The following is a 20,326-nucleotide window of genomic DNA, read 5'->3' as shown; positions in this document are numbered from 1 at the left end:
TAATGGTCACCATTGAGTGTAGCACTTCCTCACCCATCAAGCAATGTCCATACCCAGTTAACCCAGATAAGTGCAACTTCGTCATTCAGAAGATTCAATAGACGGAAGGACAAGGTCTCATCAAACCCTCTACATTCTGTTGACCTTCGCCTATCGTCCTACCGAAAAAGAAGAATGGGGAGTATCGACCGTGTGTGGACTTTCGCAAGTTGACCGAGAAGACCGTTAGTGACGGCTAGACCATGTCTGACCTGAAAGACTCGCTGAAACAAGTATGTGGGTCTAGGATTTTCAGCACACTGGATCTCAACTCCGGATACTGGCAAGTAGAGGTCGAGGAAAGTTCTAGACTACTGACCACCTTCATGACACCAAGAGGATTGTACCCGTTTACAGTAATGCCTTTTGGATTGAAGAATGCCCCTGCCATCTTCATGCAACTGATGGATAAGATACTGTCAGGATATGTTGGAGATTTCTTCATCAAAGTGTATCTCGATGACATTTTAATTCATAGCAAGAATTTTCAAGAACACCTTGTACATCTGAGGAAAATGCTGAAATGACTGAAGATTCATGGACTGACTTGCCAACTGGAAAAGTGACACTTCGCCCAGTCCCGCGTACAATATCTTGCCCATGTCCTAACATCTCAAGGCAACCGGAGAAGAATCGAACTATCGAAAAAGCTGAGCGCAAGCGGACCAAGCGACAAGTACGTCAGTTCCTTGGCTTGTGTGGATGGTATAGCAGCTTCGTGCCACACTTTGAAGAGATGGCAATGCCACTCACCGATCAACTCCATAACAACCACCTGTTCCGATGGACCAGGAAGAAAGAAGCAGCATTCCAAGGCATTAAGGCTGCAATATGCAGCGCTCCTGGGCTAACCCATCCCGACCCTCAACAGAAGTTGTGCCTGCAGATGGACGCCAGTGACTCAGACCTAGGAGCAGTTGTATTCCAGGAGAGGAGTGACGGCGGAAGGGACATCAATGAGTATGCCAGCTGAAAATTCTCTCTCACCGAACAACGCTACTGCATTGCCGAGAAGGAAGCCTTAGCCGTGGTGAGGGCCATGGGCAAATTCAGAGGCTACTTGAAGGGAAGGAAATTCCAGCTATACACCGATAATGCAACACTGAAATGGTTGAACTCTGTTTCTAGCTCAAAATCTAAATTGATGTGATGGGCTCTGTTAATCACAGAATTTGAATTTGATGTGTGTCACGTCCCACAATCGACGAACATAGGAGCAGACAGTTTACCTAGGCACCTGGCGATGGAACCTGAAGCTAGGAGCACCATTGTGAAGAGGGAATTCCCACGAAAACACCAGAATGAGCCCAAGGAACCTGTCCTTATAACAATAATAATTATTAAATTAATGTCGTATGATCCACCTTTTTCAAAACTATATTATGCAACATTATTGAATTACATTACTAAACTAGAGACTAGTTTCGGCCTTGGCTGGCCATCTTCAGCCTTAATGTAATACATCTAATAACTAAACAAATGTAAAAACACACAACTGACATGAAAACTAATGTACAAACAAACAATTAACATTAAAATCTGGGATGAACTAAATGTAAAATCTGAAAAATAAATTAGGCTCTAAATTCTTAGCATCTGGAGTATGCTCATCATTCAGACTCTTTCTTGTATTGATATTCATAGAATTGTTAGTTCCATCACTGTTTATCATTACAATTTAAACTGCAAAACAGGAACTGGTAAATATTGATTCTGTGCTCAGATCATCAATCACCAAATCTACTTGAGTTGTGTTAGCAGTATACAAGCCACTGGATGCCACTGTAAATAACCACCAAATGAAGAAGAACTGCTAGATGGGGTTTCCACATCGAGATAAAATGAAATGTTCCCGTAGTGCTTGTTAAAATCATGTTGAAATGCTGTTGGACATTGTCAGGACGGCACATGAAGATATGGTTAAAACTGGCACATTCTTAATTTGGAGCTGGTATAAATTCGCAATTCATTGCAGTGTCCATGAAGTTAACCTGAATAAATGATAGATAAAATTAATGAATAGAAGGAGAAAGAGAGCGTGATCAGGAAGGAACTTGATTTGGAAGTAATTATACAAAGGCAAGAACAAGACTAGCCCTGTAGGACCATGAAACAGTGGATCAGGAGACAGAACACTGATAGTAGACTCGTTCAGAGGGAATTTAAGATGTGCTACAAGAACTTCCGGGTCAACAGAGGACCCTTAATGTACAGGTCGCACTTCTCTGACATGCCTGCAGTAGTGGTGATCCCTAGACAGCATACGACGGACATCCTTGAGAAGTTCCACGACGGCACTGAAGCCGGACATCCAGGAAGAGACGTATCAGTCAACCGACAAAGGATCCTTCTGGGTCAACATGTGGAAAGACATCGCACATTCGCTCATATTTCTCACATAAATAAACGTCGATGTTTCATTTGAAAGCAACCAATGAGTGAAGAACTACTGGCCAATAGCGTAAAAAGGCTTAAATGGTGGGATTTGAAAACAATTGCTTGAAATTCACAAAAAAAAAAAAAAAAAAATCGGAAAGAATAATAGAATAATTGGGAGGCGGGAAAAACTGTCAAAAATCGGGAGTATCCCGCCTAAATTGGGAAAGTTGGTAGGTATGTGATTATGTTCCTAATCCAGATATAGGCTACCGTATCATGCGACAGAACTTCACTGAACCACTCAACACAAAATTAATTTCTAACTTAAGAATGGATCTGAAATACAAACACAAAATAATAGACTCACTGTATTATTCAGCAATCTTGCTGCTGAGCAGCAAGCAAGCAAAACTGAACATTCCTGAGGCTAACGGTTTGCTCCCAGAAGGTGCAACTTATCCTGTGAAGTTCAGGAATTTAAGGCCTTTCTCAGTAATCACGCAACTGTGGCGACGGATCTTACCCGAGTTGGAAATCACGTTTATTTCACAAGGGATGTCAAATAACATTTCCAGGGCTAGGAAAAATGTGATCGTACTAAGTGGTAATAGCAAAAATTCGTGAAGTGATAAGTGAGTATTTTTATATAGATTTAATATGATGAGAATTGGGACTTCAAATTTACGATGTGCTAAGCGGGAAAAAGTGTTAATGAGGAACTTTCTAAGGAGGTTTCGCTGTATTTAGGAGCTGATTTCTCTTTCTTATGGTGGATATAATTTCCTTCAAAATTCAAGGTTCTCTCTCTTTTTTTTATCCTTCAAAATTCAAGGTTTTCTCTCTCTTATTTTTTATCGTAATCTTAGGGATCACTTCATCGACGCACATGTAAAAGATATTCATCCAAGCATGGCAAATAATATCTACATCTACATTGCCGGTGAGTGATGGTGTAATAACGGGTAATCTGTCAGATAACAGATCAGAAATAAGTTTCCAGTTGGTGTGGGAATAATTGTAAAATGTTCTGGTTTGTAATTTTGGACTGGAAATTTTGTGGGTAAATATCGTTAGCAGGACTTGGTGATCACAAAAACTAGGAATAACCTGCAGAGATTGAATTGAAGAGGAAGAGTCTGTTAGGAGCAAATCGAAGATTGAACAGAAGGTCTCCGTAATTTGAGTACCTTCAAATGTACAGTAAGTTGATGAAAGAAGAGGTCACAGAATGCTATAGGAAAGTTGTTGGACATAGGATTATTTGGGATAGGAGCAGCATTTATATTCCATGTAATTCGTACATTAAAATCACAAACAATATACTGTAGATAGTTATGATTTTGTGCACCACCAATAACAATGAAGAACATACTATCGAGGAAATGCGAAGTCTGCACTGCCCGTGGGTTGCGGAAGGAATCGCCTTTTGAATGCCATAAATGCAAGGTGGCCCTACATGTGGAGAACTGTTTAGTGGTATTTCATACAGCTAAGGAAATACGTACGGTTGAGGAAGAGAATTGCAGCTCATCATTCATCAGCTGGGACAATTTCGAAGAATGATAGACTGAACCTATCAGATATTTGCCGTTAATGCATGTCTCCTCAACGTACACAGCCTCAGCATCAGTCTCCAGTTGATCCAGCTGATGGACGCATTGGACTGCACTCAGGCTTTGCAGCAATTAACCCATTCAAGTACCATTTGTTGGAATAAATATGTGACCTAGAATACCATTTTTAAAATGCAATTCCAGCAGTTATATACAGTGAATTGATACACTTATATTTACAACAAAATAACAACATGAAATGAGTACCCTGTTCTCAAGTTTACTTTGAGAAATCCGTAGTTGTATGAAATACCACTAAACAGTTCTCCACATGTAGGGCCACCTTGCATTTATGGCATTCAAAAGGCGATTCCTTCCGCGACCCACGGGCAGTGCAGACTTCGCATTTCCTCAATAGTATGTTCTTCATTGATGTTGGTGGTATTTTGGATGAAAAATGTCCCCACAGCTTTCCCTGGAGTCTTAGTGGTGTTTCCCCTGGGCTTGGACGTCCTCTAGTTGTGTAAGAAGGCAACACAACACTTGCCAACAGCTGCTCAGCTACGTTGATTCTGAAGGTTGTACACTCTTCTCACTTCCTACCAGCGTTGAGAAGGTGGTGAATAACACTAGCATTCAATAGGGCCATATCCATCATATAAAAATACAGTTTCTTGTACCCTTTTACGTATTTCCTCATCAACGGGAATGATGCCAGGCGCTGATTGTGAGAATCTACCCCACCCATTCCACAACTGTAGTCAGTGACAAGATTGGGTTTTAGCTTCTTTCTACCATCATGCATTTTCACCTCAACAAAATCTAGCCTATCAAGTGTAGAAGGCATATCAGCTGCCTTCTTGTCTGCCCATTTCACTGCTAAAAGTCTATTACTGGACAAAAATGTAAGCTCCGCCCCTCTCAGTTTTATGTCACCAAGTTCCTTAGGCATGAACTTCCTGTTTGGCCTTGATGTTCCAACTGCGCATAAGTTTTGTTATCCAGCAGATGTCTTAAAAAGTGTGGGAGAAGTGCACCAGTTGTCCACGTACAGAATTCTCCAACTACCAAGAAGTTTTCTGCACATTCCCATTATTGTATTTACGCAAATAATCCCTACATACTAAAAAAAAAAAAAAAAAACTAATTAAAAAAATATTTGAGTCATGAAAATTGGGGCGCGGATTTTATTTGCGTCAAGGATGGCAACACGCACCTGGCTCACTTAGTTTTCGATGTTGAGCGTACAGTTATGTTCTGTGTAACTGCAGATAGAAGTAAACTGTCCCCATAAGTCATAATTAAACTGAAAACAATTCAGACTTTAAATTCTAAACTGCCTTTACATTTTAAAAAAATAGCATTTTACAGAGTAATTTAAATTCAAAATTTCTCTGCGTCACGATAGAACGCATCTTCTGGAACGTGAAGCGGTAGCTTTCTGCACTTTCACTCACTTTGGTGTGTCTATAGTGTGTTTCATAGTTGAAGTTCGAGTGAAGTCTTAATTCTTTTGTATTTAGCATTTTAAGGAACGCCACAATATCACGTAGCTGGCAGTGTGCGGAGAAGCAGAATCCGCGAAAACTGGCGATGCCGACAGTTGGTGAGATTCCATTGGATGTTAGGTCTAATCTGACCAGAGATTTTTATAATTCCTACTTCAATATGTGGCTTGGAACCTGAAGAAGAAATTAAAAGCTGAATTAGGCAAAAAGTAGAAAGGAAAGAAAGGATAGGAATGAACAGAAATGACTAGAAATGAGCTCATCTTGAGCAGCCTGTTGAACCAGCAGATGGAGCTGAACTGAAGGACATGATCATAAGGGTAGGAAACTTGGAGAAGAGGAGAGGAGGGGTAGAGGAGGAGCACCTACAGGGAAGTTAAGGTGGAGCAGAAGGATGAGGTAGTGGGGGTAACTGGTGGGGATGTGTATTGCATATGATTTGAAAGATTGAGTTGTTTTTTGGAAGTCTAATATTTTTTAGCCAATCAATTAAGAAATCAAATAGAATTCTGGGTCTCTCGGAAATTTCATTTAAGTTATAATTTGGATTGAAGTAATGATCACAATTAATAAAACAATTTTCAATAATATTAATGATGGGGCCCCTTGTTTGCTCTTTGAAGGATCTCTAAATCATGTTCAATGTCAGTGAACTTACGACTAGAGTAGTGAATATGTTGGCCTATGGCGGAAAACTTATTTTATTTTATTGGGTTGACGTGTTCTGAATATCAACTACGACCTGTTTGACCCACGTACGAAGAGCTGCACTCATTACACTTGAATCTGTAGATTCCGGATTTAGAAAATCTGTTAGAGGTATTAATAGATGATGAATTGTATAAATTTCTGAAGTCCTGTTATTAGTTCGAAAGTGAATTTTTTCGTTGTGTTTTCGGAAGAGATTAGTAATTTTACAGACATCACTGTTGAAAGTAAAAATAGATGAAATATTAGCTTTGGTTTTTTCTTTTGTAAGAGTGGTCTTAAGCCGGTGCTTAAATTTATTGATTATCTGCTCTATAAATGATCTGTTATAGCCATTAAATTTGGCGATTGCCCTTATTGAGTTCGTTGTTGAGATCTTTCTTTGTCATAGGTATCGTGAAGGCTCGGTGGACCATGCTATTAAATGCTGCAGGTTCGTGCGTTTGGGGATGTATGGAGTCTTGACGGATAGTATTAGCAGTTCGTGTATGTTTTCTAAAAATTTTATATGACAAATCATACGGATTTCTAGTAATACTTAAATCTTAAAAGTTAATGACTTTATTAATTTCTGGCTCAAGCGTAAATTTAATGTGGGGGTCGATGTTATTTAGCTGCAGGGTGGAGGTCGCATTCTTAATTTCTTGATTCATAATAACAAATGTATCGCCAACGTATCTGGCCCATATAACAATATTTGGAAAGGTGTTATTATTGAATTTTGTATATTCTAAGTAATCTAAGTAAACACCCGCTAGAATTCCCAAAGTGGATGATCCCATAGCCAGTCCATTTTGTTGGTAGATGGTTTTGTTATTAATGACTAGTTTTAGCAGCGAGATGAAATCTTGTATTTCAAGTTTGCTAAGAAAACTGTGTTTGTTTAAATTATTTTCGATGATTGAAAAAAAGCTATCTTAGAGGTGAAGCTTCCAGTGTGTAGAATTATTTAGTTCATTTTCCGGGTTGAACCATGTTGTTGTTATCTGTACAATACGTAGTTTGCCGACATTTCGAATACATTCGGCAAACTGCACGTAGTGTACAGATAACAACACGGTTCAACCCGGAAAATAAACTAAATAAGAAAAGAGCTTTGCTGTGGGTATACTTGGATACATATTTACTATGTCGAAGGAATGAAGAGAGTGGATGGGTTGTAAGTTAAAAGACCTTATTTTTTTCAATTAATTCGATGGTGTTTTTGATGGATTTTTTGGAGAGAAAATGATAGTTCTTGGTTAGAAAAAGTTGGACAAATTGGGAAACTTTGTACAGTGGGCTGGGTATGTAGTTAACAATAGGCTGGATAGGAATATTAGCTTGATGAATCTTTGGAAGGGCTTTAACAGTAGGTAAACCTGGGTTCATGCTTAGAAGTTTAAATTTTTCTTGATCTGTAAAAAGAAAGGATGAATTCTTTAAGGTTTGTTTTAATTATCTCTGAATTTTTTGTGCAGGATCTTTTTTGATTATTGGAAATGTGCTGTTGTTAAAGAATTTGTTGGTTTTAGATACATAATTGGTTTTGTCAGTTATGACTGTAGTATTACCTTTATCCGCTTCTGTGATTATTAGGTCGTTATTCTTGATTTTCTATTTGAGTTCGACAATTTGCTTGTGTCTGGAAATGTTATCATTAGAATTAATAGAGGGGATTATTTTATTTACGTTATTAGACTTTAATATTTTATCTAATTTTCTTTTTACTTTGAATCTAAGTTCGTCATGATGTTCTGGCGGCATTTTATTAATTGTAGCTTCCAATTCAATAATCAAGTTGGTAGTTATATTTATTTTGTTCATATTAGGCCAGTTTTGTTTTAGGCCTTTTGCTAAGATAGTGGATTCTTCCTTGTTTAAAGTTTTATTGGACAGGTTAACTACAGGAGGGTGGAATTTCTCGATTACGTTTTTTGGCAAACTGGTCTCTTATAATAATAATGTTATTTGTTTTACGTCCCACTAACAACTCTTCTACGGTTTTCGGAGACGCCGAGATGCCGGAATTTAGTCCCGCAGGAGTTTTTTTACGTGCCAGTAAATCTTCCGACACGAGGCTGACGTATTTGAGCACCTTCAAATACCACCGGACTGAACCAGGATCGAACCTGCCAAGTTGAGTGGCTCAGACGGTTAAGGCGCTCAGCCCGGCAAACTGGTCTCTCTAGGCTGATATTTTGCTGAAGCATTGTTCTCTTTTAATGTGTTTAATTTCTTCTCTAAGGAAAACTGTTTTTTGTGAAAGTATGTCAAAAAGTTTATTATTAATCTGGGTTTGAAATAAATTCCATTGGATGTTAGGGAGCAGATTGGCTGCTTCAAGGCGAGTCTTGTAAAGTTTATTATTTAGAAGAGATTTTTTAAAATATAAAAAGCGGATTTCGTTTTTCAACCAAATTTTATTCGTTTTTTGGCGAGTTTTGACGGAATATGGTGCGGAACGATGTTTTTTAATGATTCCCTTAAAAAAGTTAGGTGTTAAATTGTGCATAATACATTGCCTAATTTGGCAACTTTTAATTTTTAAACCCATATATTGATAGGCTTTTCTCTTTGCCTGGTAGGCCGTCTCATTGATAGTTAAAGTCATCACTGTCGAACGAACTACTGTCATTTCCAACCCCATCTTCATCACTTATGTCGAGTTCTGTGTCACTTTCTTCTAAAAATTTGAGTATTCCATCTTCCTTGTTTTGCTTTGAAAACGGCATCGTGATACACATGCATCAAAGCCACGGATACTTAGATGCGAGATATTCAACTCGCTCGCATTATTTTCACAGCGAATATTCCAAGGAAATAGTTCATGTTAAACGTTCTGTCATCTATGGAGAAGCTCTCGTACTAATACGAAGTTGATAAACCAAAGACAGCAGTCAAGACGGCGTTCATAAACACGTGCTACCAGGACGGATCTCTCCGTCTTAGTTCGAGAAGACATGGCATAGCTCGGAGAGAGAGATCCGTCTTTGTACGGGAATGGGTTAAGAGCCTCGCTCCTTAAGTCTGCAGTCTGTCTTTCTGGAAAAGCTGGTATGTGTCCAGTAATGCCTGAAGACCACTAGCCACCCCAGAGAGCTGCATTTCACAAGAACAAATTATACACGGATCTAGGGTAATTAGTGTACGGTAATGTGAATGTTGTGTTTCCTGCCTGGTGACATGATGCTGTGGGTACTGAATGTGAACAATGATAAGTTTTGATTTACGAATGTACAGTTTAGGTTATTTACACTATCTACAGAATCATTGGAAATATCACTGGCATTATGGTAAAATGAGTCAGTAAACAGCAGCAGAAAATATTGCCAACATGCCCACTTCTGTATGCCTCTCCTAGTACTCCAGTACTCCAAGGTACTGATTTTAGCACATGTACTGTGACTCAATGTGTTACAGGTATCACACGCAATGTACAGCTGATTTTTTAACCACTTTTATTGTACTGCGCACCGCAGAGGTCCAGGGTTGAGTTCTATGTTGCTACTCAGAGCAAGCGCTAAGCCCCAGAGCGAAGTTCAGCTGCAGGTGAACATGCAACACCTCTCACTCCCACTCGGCAGGGCTGGTTGATCGTAGGCAGGCCCAGACCTTCACTGCCACACTACATCCAGGAATCACCAGATGTTTTTTCAGAAGGGGAGGAGTCTTCAGCTCTTGTTCAGTATCAACAGCCTCAGAAGGAACACTTCTTGCCACAGTCATGGCACATTTAACCATTAAAAAGACTACAATTGCAGGGAGCACAATTTCCTTATACAGGCACGCACTGCCATCATGTTCTTGAAGAGCTAGCAAAATCAAAAAATGTAGTATGGAATAAAAGGCTTTTACGGTTACAGGGTAGGAAGATGGAACACCTTGTTCTTCTCAGTGTTTCTGAGACTACGGGCCTTGCATCAGAATTACACTGGATATGCTGCAGTTTAAATTCAGTTTGGTATTCTGTCACTGAGACATCTTGTGAACCTGCAAAGAATGTGTTCCAAGACCTTTATTATATGGTTCAGAAGTTGGAGTAAATAGTAATTCACACATTTAGTGGGACTTCCCTTCTTTTCGAAGATGGATACAGTGATAAATGTCAGTGGGTCTGTGCATGTCACTCTTTCTAACGATATTGTAGAAGAATAATAATCCTAACCAGCCATCTGCTTTCATTCTTTGAGAGCACTACATCTCTGCTGTAGAATGTATGGGCTAATACCTTTCCCCAGCTCCATTAGATTTGAAGGTCTTGAATTCAATAAATTTGGTTTCTTTGGTGGCATTGTTGTTTGATGGAAGAACTCAGTTCAGACCTTGCCAATTTTCTCCATTTTTTCTTACAATCAAACAGGAAACCAGGTAACTGCCCATTTCATCATATTCTGTAATACAGATTAACCTTTTAAGTGTTCGCAACGTCAGAGCTGAAATTTTTCATTTAGACGGAGAAAAAGTTTGAGAAGCTATGATTTTTAACTAGTAAGAGTATGATTTCCTACTCTCAACTTACAGCCATAAAACTTACACAAAAAGTTTATTATCAAAGACTAAATATAATGCTTTAACTATGGTATCATTATGTCAGAAAAGAAAAGTAATACTTACATTTGTGGTGTGTTTAATCATGCGCAGCAAATTAGGAGATGTCTGTTCTTTATTCTTTTTAGTCCATACACTGCCCACTAACTCTGATGGTTTTACAGCTCGGTACAGATCGAACTCCAGCAGTGTCAACTGACGAGCAATCTCTATTGGATGTAGCTGCGAAGAAAGAATTTCAAGGTAATGAAAACATTGACTTACACATAAGCATCTTTACATGTACGCTGAAATTTACAGCGAAATTTTATCGACAGAGGCAAGGTACTAACATCATGTATAAAATCATGTTTGCTGGTTTCAACTTCAAGCTCTGAATTGCGAACATCAAGGTAAGAGAGGAATTGGAAGATATGCACTAAGCAGGAAAGTATTCAACTAACTCAACACAAACGGTAAGAAACAAAATACAGCGGAACTTCGATTATCCGTTCCCAGAAACAACATTTTCCCAGATTATTCATTTAAATTGTGTGATCCTGCAAACATCCTATTTGAAACATATTTTTAAAATCCAGTATTATTCATTCCTCGAAGAAACAATTTCCCGGATCAACCTTCAGAAATTTTGGTTTCATCAACACTAAATCCTTGATCAAGCTTTTTCTTTCAATATTCAGAATTGAACATAATAACCTTTAAATTCGAGGCAGCCTAATGATAATTTATGCTGTACAAGACTTATTGTACAAAAACATACTGCATATAATGATGACCAAATAACAAGGGGCGATTTAAAAAAAAAGGACGTATTTTGCCATCGTGCTGTGGACTTTCGTATCAACTGTGGTTTATTTACTTGTTTTCTTCTTCCAATTTTGGCCTACTTTGGACCGCGAGGAAACAACTGGTTTACTGGTCTGTTTATTCTTCTCCTCCAAATGTTTTCATCCTTGACTGTTTTATTTAAACAGATTAGAGAACCAAAAATAATAACTGCTTGGCATTGTTTAGTAGCATCATTTCTGACGAAAATCCTCATTTTTAAAATTTTTTTTAAATATTCAGAATTGAACATAACCTTTATTCAAGGCGGCCTAATGATAATTCATGAGGTACAAGACTTACCGTACAAGAGGTGTAGGTATAGTTGTAACGATATGAAGGACATCACCGAGGTCAAGAGAATAACAGGTAGGATAATGAGGTAACGAAAATGGCCGATTTAAGTTACTGACCTGAAAGTAGTTTTCACGGGAAAGTAACACAGTTTACGCAGTAAAACTGAATTTGAAGTATAGATATTTTTAACTCAGGTAATTCATGCAGGAGTTTTTGTAAGATTATAATTACAGTATACATACAATGTTTCATTACTGTGTGTTTAGCCAAATTTTTGATGGTTTTAATTCATGGCTGGATTTTCAGTTTTTCCATATCGTACTTTTTCTCTGGGGTCCCTCTAAAAATGGAGAATCAAGGTTCCACTGTATATACAGTAAGTGTGTGTGTTTATTTTCTATGCCAGCTAATGAGAGAGATACAGGTACAGAAGAAAAAAATTGGGAAGCAGAGATAATTTTTGTTCACACTTACTGTCAGGATATTCCACTCCTCCTCTGGACAGCGAATATGCCACTCTGTTGGGGGTGGTGTGCGGTCAAAAGCAAATCTTATCTCTCTTTGAAGTTCCATGGGATCCGACTAGAAATATACAAGAATATTAAGAACGTTCAGTACCTGATTTGCTTCCTACTTGGAACAATAAAGAATAAGGGCAGAAAATGAGAGTAAGAATTATCCCAAATCAATTCACTTACTTTCTATTATTATTATTATTATTATTATTATTATTTTTTTTTTTTTTGACCATTTGGTGACAAAAATAGATTCATATAAAATGTTATTTCAGAAAAATACAATGTGATTTTTATAGCAGAACATTTTACTTCTCATGGATATTACAAAGATACTTGTAATTTTTCTAAGATAATGGTTTCAATATTGATCTAAATTTGTGAAAAATAACTTGGTACCGACAGCTATAAAATATCAGATAGTGGGAGTGTAACGAAGACATGAATATAGTAGCTTAGGAAGACAGACAACAGGAATATTTCATTATCAGTCAGGGAGAAAGATGGGTGACACTAGAGAAGGCAAGGCAAAACCTGAGTAAATGGGGAGGGTCGCAGCAGGAGTGGCATCTGGCATAAAACTGTGGGGAAAAAAAAAAGATAGCTAAGAAATAAATATTCTAGAAGAGGAAGCAATCAATGTCAGGATGAGGAAGTTAGACCAGGCATACTAAATGACAAAGAATATCTATAATAAAAAGTCTATGATTATAAGGGCCAAGTTCCGACACTATAACACAGTTGCAAAACCCAAGGGATTATATGCGTCTGAAACTTTGACCGTAAGCTGACCGGCTGGAAAAAAGAGAGTGCAGGATACTAAGAAAAATTCTAGATAAAAGCTGGGTTGATGGACAGTGGCGAATGAGACCAAATGAGCATTTGTACAGCAAGACAGAACCTCTCAAAGCGTCAATTAAGAAGAGATGGCTATTATTTTACGATCATCTCTTGAGGATGACTGATGATCGACTAACAAAAAGAATATGGAATCATTCAATCTAAGGCAACAAGGCCGAGATGGTTCCAGGAATGCAAAAAAGATCTCAGGCAGATTGGTATTTCAGACAAAAATTCATGACGGGAATGCATTCAGAAAATTGGTGAACAACTACCAAGGTTTCAAAATAGCACCAACTTCCAGAAGACGGAAAAGGCCTTTGTCTGAAGAGCATAAACAGGCATTCGTCGCTGGGCTCAGAAGATACTGGCAGGAAGTCAAAGTCAGAACAAGAACAAGACCTTGACACTAAAATGAAGTTGGTTGTTACCACGCAGTCCATAGAGGCTCAACTCGATGTATTAAAAAATATATATTCTAGAACAAGGCTAGAGCATACAATGTAACCAATGCATTGAGGGATCACCTTACCTCCTTGAAAAGTCAGCAAAGTCTACTGTATAATGAGTGTATGCAGCTAAAGAGGATAGCTCAAGATAAGAACACCAATCAAAGCTATATTATAAACCTGAAAATGGGGACAATTAAATGTTGAAAGCATGACAAGTCGAAACCGTGAAGTGGCATATTAAATGCAAAGAAAACAGCTAAAAATCTTGTGTAAATGGAAAAGGAAAAAGCCCAAAGAAATTGGTGAAGGTTATAAGTTCCTCTACTACCAACACAAAGGGGAATGGTGTAGGTATAGTTGTGAGTAACGATATGAAGGACAATATCACTGAGGTCAAGAGAATAACAGGCAGGATAATGAGTGTTAAGCTAGTTGTAGAGAACCTATTTTTTAACATAATCAGTGCTTATGTACCTCAGGAAGGCTGAGAAAGATGACACCTGTAACATCCCTCGACGAAACTGTGAGGTCAACACCTGACAAAGAATGACTTATTGTTGGTGGTGACGTTAATGGCCATGTTGTCAATGTAAACAAATTAGTGGAAAGAGGTCAAGGAAAACACACCATGGGGCACAGAAATGTAGTAGGCGAGAATATTTTGGACTTTGCTATGACATCTGATATGGCAGTTATCAACACCTTCTTTGAGAAATACTTAAACCACTGGACCACTGTGCAAATGAAAGAAGTGCCTCTGTACCAGAAGAGATCTGAAAGAAGTAAAAACAATGCAAAGTCTTTCCTGGAGAGGCTGTAGCAACACAACACTGACTGACTGCCTACCATTCAGAAATCAGGGGTATAAAATTGAGACAAAACTGAGTGCCTGAAACAAAACGATGGAGATTGTAAGACAATGGCTGTCCTAACAGCTTCTTGGATGAACTTCAACCATTTATTCTGTCTGCCCTAGAGCAAGAAAATTACAACTGGGAAGATGATGCAGAATGAATCAAGGAAGCTGGGAAGAACATGCTCGGAAGATTGTCAGGTAAGGTGAAAGTAAACAAACCTGGTAGTGGCAACCTGAAGTGCAGGAGAAAATCAAAGCCAAGAAAGAAGCAAAGTAAAGATAGGATACATTTAGAACAGATGAGTATCAGAACCTGTACAGAGATCCAAAGGAATGTGGCACATTGTTGTATCCACAATGACGCACACAAAATGCTGTCAACTTGTGTACTGGGATTTGTTTACAATTATTTACAAATTAAATGCACATAACCTTAATCACTTTATCACAAACAAAACACTTCACTCCAAGAACATCAACAAGCCGCCATTTTAACAATTGCCTATCACAGCAAATGGAGGTTGTAACGTAAAAACACAGTTGAAACAGTTGACTACCGACTGCCTACATCGGCATGTCAGCCTAACCACAACATGTATTCACCAGTGACTCTCCTACTACACAATAACTCGTCTATACCATGAAGACCACCTCAGGTGCCTGGCCAGGCTTCTAGAAAGTAAAGTTCTAGAAAGATACGTTACAAAAATACCTTCCCGTAAATTGTCGAGTGCCTAACAACATGGTTATATGTACAGAAAATTCTACCATCATCTCGTCTGATCTAGAGCCCTTCTGGATGTTACAGTGTGTTTCACTATTCTGTAGTGGATTATACATCGTATACAGGTAATAATAAATGATATAATATTAATTTACAGGTATTTACATTAACTGAACTTATATAAATGTCTATATACAGTGCATGTTTCATGACATAATCTTACAAACACTGCAATCATTCGACTATGTAAATAATAAATAATACTAATACTAAATGGATGTAAACACTTCATAGCCATACATTAAAAGTAATAATAATAAAAATAATCATAATCCTAAGATAATAATTCTTTTTTGCTAGTTGTTTTACGTCGCACCGACACAGATAGGTCTTATGGTGACGATGGGACAGGAAAGGCCTAGGAATGGGAAGGAAGTGGCCATGGCCTTTATTAAGGTACAGCCCCAGCACTTGACTGGTGTGAACATGGGAAATTACGGAAAACCATTTTCAGGGCTGCCGACAGTGGGGTTCGAACCCACTATCTCCCGGATGCGAGCTCACAGCTGCGCGCTCCTAACCGCACGGCAAACTCGCCCGGTAAATAATCATTCGAGCTCGATACTTGCAATATTTACCCATGGGTGAGAGAATATTGTTTTCAAGTTATATCAGTTTATCACACTTGCATCAACATCACGAGGAGAGGAAGTGATTATGTGGGAAGAAGCTTCTTAGATATGCCCTCCAGGTAGGCCCTGTAAGAGATGGAAGGATCTTGGATGTCAAAGAACTATAGTTGGAGGACGATTTAGTGTTCAAGAGAAATAAATGGAGGAGACCGATTCATATCGGCGACTGTGCATGTCACCAGAACTAATCAAAAAGAAGAAGAAAAGGGGATAAAGATAGACCTTGAGAGGGTGATAAACTGGCACAAACATTTGAGATGATATATTGTACCGTTTTCATCGTCCTAATATCGGAATGAAGGTCGTCATACGAAGTTATAAGTTTGCCATGCACGGTAATGATCGCGAAGATTACGTAATTGGGCCATACGTCACAAAGGAATGCATATATTAAGTAAATTAGGCCGTGATTTCGAAGTGTATACATTTTACGAGCGTGTATATATTCAAGAAGGCCGTGCACGTGACGGCAAAGATATTTATTTGATGAATTAAAGATGCCTAGATCACGGACCGAGACGGAAAATTATCAAGGATCCATGCGGCCGTGATAAAATAATAGAAGGTTTTCAAAATTGTTAAAACAAGAAGAAGCTGAACAATAAAAAAAAATCCGTAACGTAAATCGAAATAAATTTATCCTCAAGAAGTAAAGCCAATCTTCGTGTGAATAGAAGGGAGATATTGTAGAAGTTACCGACTGGAGAACTTGCGAAGTGAGAGAATATTTGGAAAACAAACATACACGAAGGAATATCGTGAAGAGCGAGATAGGAAATACCCGAACAGTAGTCGGAGTGGATATTCAAGTCCGTACAAGCAACCAAGTTGAATATTACGCAGTATAGGTTGATTAGCCGAACAGAAGAAAATATTTACAGAGATAACTTGAAATAATTTAACTGTTAAATTGCTACCAAAGATTAATATTGAAGTATTGTCTTAAAAACCTGATATTAATTACAAGCCTGATATTTATTCCTGAGAATATGGATATGAAATTAATTCACGGTTTGGAAATGTTTCTTTCCGTTATGATTGACTGCAACAACATGATGCAAGGCTAAACCGAAGATGGAGCCGGATGTCTGACGGAAGCCGCCCAGCTGTGTCCGCTATCCCCAGTCCTAAAAACTACAACCAAATGGTGACGTAGCAGAGGATGGAGCCGTACGACGCAATCCCTAGATGACAACATCAAGGCCAAAGCCGACCATCTAACGTCAGTGATCATAAGATAAGTTCCAAAGAGTTATTTTATTTTCTTGAAATTGATATGTAATAAATTAGTAGTGGTAGTTAAAGTGTATATTTGGTACGTTGTTTACCTAGTTCTTCGTGATAAAATCACAGACGTTACTATCTTCGAAACGAGATTGTCCATGTTGAATTATTACTATTAATAGGGGAATAGGTACTTCTTCCAGATTCTACAATCTATGCCATAATATAAGAATGCTTAAAACTAAATCAGGAGAGATTTGGAATGGAATTTCTAACCATTATGGGACAAAAACATCGTATTTAAAGTGACGTAACCTTAATTATATATTCTTGAAGAAGATAGTTGATTTACGAATAACCTAAATGTGTTTGCCGATACGACGCAACGAGAAGTGAGTACATATTAACTTATTTGATTTATATATGCATTTCATTTTTAGGCTAGCATGTTTACGCGTATAATATATGAATTCTAACCCAAAAGAGTACCATTGTAGTAAAGTAATATGATGTTGAAATGATTTGCCGTCATGTTGGTGATGATAAATGTTTACATAGAGAATTTATGATTTGAATGGCATGTTAATGTGCAATTGTGAATAATTATTCGTCGTGATATGTTTATGAGATTGAATTATGAGACATTATGGTAATTAATGGTAGTAGACGGAGAGATAGATGTATTTATGGGTAGTTTTGGCGGTAAATACGACGTATTATGGGCCGATGGTGATGATTACCATTTGCGGCAAAATAATGAGATGGTAATGAGAGGTATATAGGGTTAATGCTACACGCGTACAATGAAATACACTGCATATTTCGTATATTTGGGTTACCATACACTGTCTTCGAAAGAAATATCCAAGTAGGAAATAAATGAAGGGAAACTTGTTGTCTTCATAGATAATTTATACCAACGTTGTACTAAATATTACTGGAAGTTTGTTGTCAAGAATGAATTTGATTCAAAGAATAATCCCATAATTTAAAATCTTTACCGCAATTAAATATAATAGGTAAACAAATGCATTCCTACGGAATCAGTGATACCTGATTAATTATTGCTAAACCCTAAAACATGTTAGGTACAATTTTTATTAGAAATACGATTATAATCAGATTTTGAACGATACCTACATTTATTTAAGGTGTTATTTGAATATTTTAATCAAATGATATGGTCGAGGAGACCAATATTTCTCATTTTAAGAACAAAATATATTTGAAATAGCCATTTTTGGGCCGAAATGCTTGGAACTTATTTGTGATTGCTAACGTTAAGACGGCGAAATGAGTGAATTGTGATGGAATGTTAAAGTGATAATGATGAAAATAAGCATTTTTTTAAATTTTTTTAAAATTATCAGTTGTTTTTGTATAAAAGTAACAAGAACTGATGGACTTAAACTAAATAATGTTATTAAGAAATTTAATTAGGATTAGGGACTTAGACTTATTTTCAACCTAAAGATTTCTTTATTAGAGAAGAAGATAATTGAAGATGATAATTATTAGTAGATTTTCTTTTGTGATTCCGGAATCAAGAAATAAAATATAGATTTTCTAATTTAGAGGTAATTATTTTAGGAGATAGGCTGATATTATTAGGATTTAGGTAATTTTGAATTAATCCATTAAAAAAATATATTTTATTTATTTTCTTCACTTATATTCGGATGATTGAACTTGGAAAACATAATAATGATTTAGGATGATGAATGGCATCGATAATAATTTATTGAAGCGGAAATGTGGTGCCTCAGTTGACCTCACGGTAAAATAGTATGGTTAAAAAAAAAAAATTTAATTATCCCTGAGAGGTGTCACGAGGCAAAGTAAGGATTACCATATCATATATTCTGATAGGAGAATTCTAAGTTACGATATCGCTAGAATTCTATGAGGCGATAACTGCGTATATGATGAATGTTTAACGCGAACTTAGCCAACGACACTCAGCATCAAATTTATTATGCATTCATCCATTAAATGATCTATTAGAGTGATGGGAGATTGAGGGGAAAATAGCCGGAGCAATTGTTACCCAAGTTAGCGTTCATATTAAAAATGGTCGCCCAATATGGTGCATGGATGAAACTACCCCTTAGGATGGTGCATATTAAAAATGGCGCCCAACGTGGGGCAAAACTGAGGACACCCAGCCCATATTAAAAATGACGCATAATTTCGGAGCAAAACTGAGGATACCATTTATGGCGCATATGAAAAATAAAATAACGCCAAACGTTGGAACAAAAATTGAGGATACTCAGAGGTAGTGACAAGGTAATTGCAGGATACAGTAAATTGATGCCCAGCAATAAAGTAAGATTGAAGATACCTTAGCCCAAATGTTGAGTTGGCAATTCACCGTTGAAACATGATTGAGGATACTCGATATGGGAGTATGGGAGAAAATAATGAAGGAGGATGGCTGAGAAAGATAATAATCAGCAGTGAGGTGAAAAATAGATGATTATCTGAGACCGGATATTTTCAGAAGATACCAAGAATGAAAGAAGAAGTTGAGAGAAAGATAAACAATCCAAGGCTATGGAAGAAAGGCGGAAGAAGAGATGGATAAAAATTATTAAAATAGATTGTATTAATAATTTAAATAATTAATTGGTTAAGATAATTTATAATATTGTTTTCAATCATTATATTGTATTGTGCCTAGATAAGAGTAGATAATAGGGTAATAATGTAAAAAAAATGCTTATTTTCAATATTTTGGATGACTGGGATGGTAGGACGGCTGATTAGCAGGGGAAGTCAGATAGTCGGTTTCCATATTGATTGAGCAATTGATATAATTTTTAGTGAATTTAAGTCATAATTTAGAGAATTTGGAATTTTGAGAAGGTTGGATAATAGTAAATGCAAATATGACGAGTTTGAACCAACTTCGTTTACAATTAGAGGAATATCAGAAGGAGCAGGGAGAGAAACTGCAAGGACAGGATGAGGAGATAAATAGAATGATAGAGGATGCAGAAAAGGCAAAAAGAGAACAGGAACAGAAATTTAAGGAGAAGGATGAGCAGATAAACCAGATAACCGAAAAGTTAGATAAGACAAAAGACGAACAGAAGGGAATAATGGAAATGTTAAAAGAAATGATGGAGAAAATAGGAAACATGGAGAAAAACCAGATGGAGGAAATGAGGAAAATGGAGAA

General features: G+C 37.3%; 1 protein-coding gene across 1 annotated transcript in view; it reads right to left on the bottom strand.

Moving 5' to 3' along the window:
* Sos (Son of sevenless) overlaps positions 1-20,326 on the bottom strand; it is a 765,665-nt gene that overhangs the window by 246,301 nt on the left and 499,038 nt on the right. Inside the window, exons 16-17 of the mRNA XM_067134824.2 lie at positions 12,314-12,421; positions 10,784-10,939 (exon numbers count right to left, since the gene is read on the bottom strand). Coding sequence (XP_066990925.2) covers positions 10,784-10,939; positions 12,314-12,421 — 264 coding nt within the window. The remainder of the gene's footprint in view (positions 1-10,783; positions 10,940-12,313; positions 12,422-20,326) is intronic.

This window comes from Anabrus simplex, chromosome 1 (genome assembly GCF_040414725.1).
Source record: "Anabrus simplex isolate iqAnaSimp1 chromosome 1, ASM4041472v1, whole genome shotgun sequence".
Lineage (NCBI taxonomy): Eukaryota > Metazoa > Arthropoda > Insecta > Orthoptera > Tettigoniidae > Anabrus > Anabrus simplex.
This window is presented reverse-complemented; position numbering and strand designations above follow the sequence as displayed.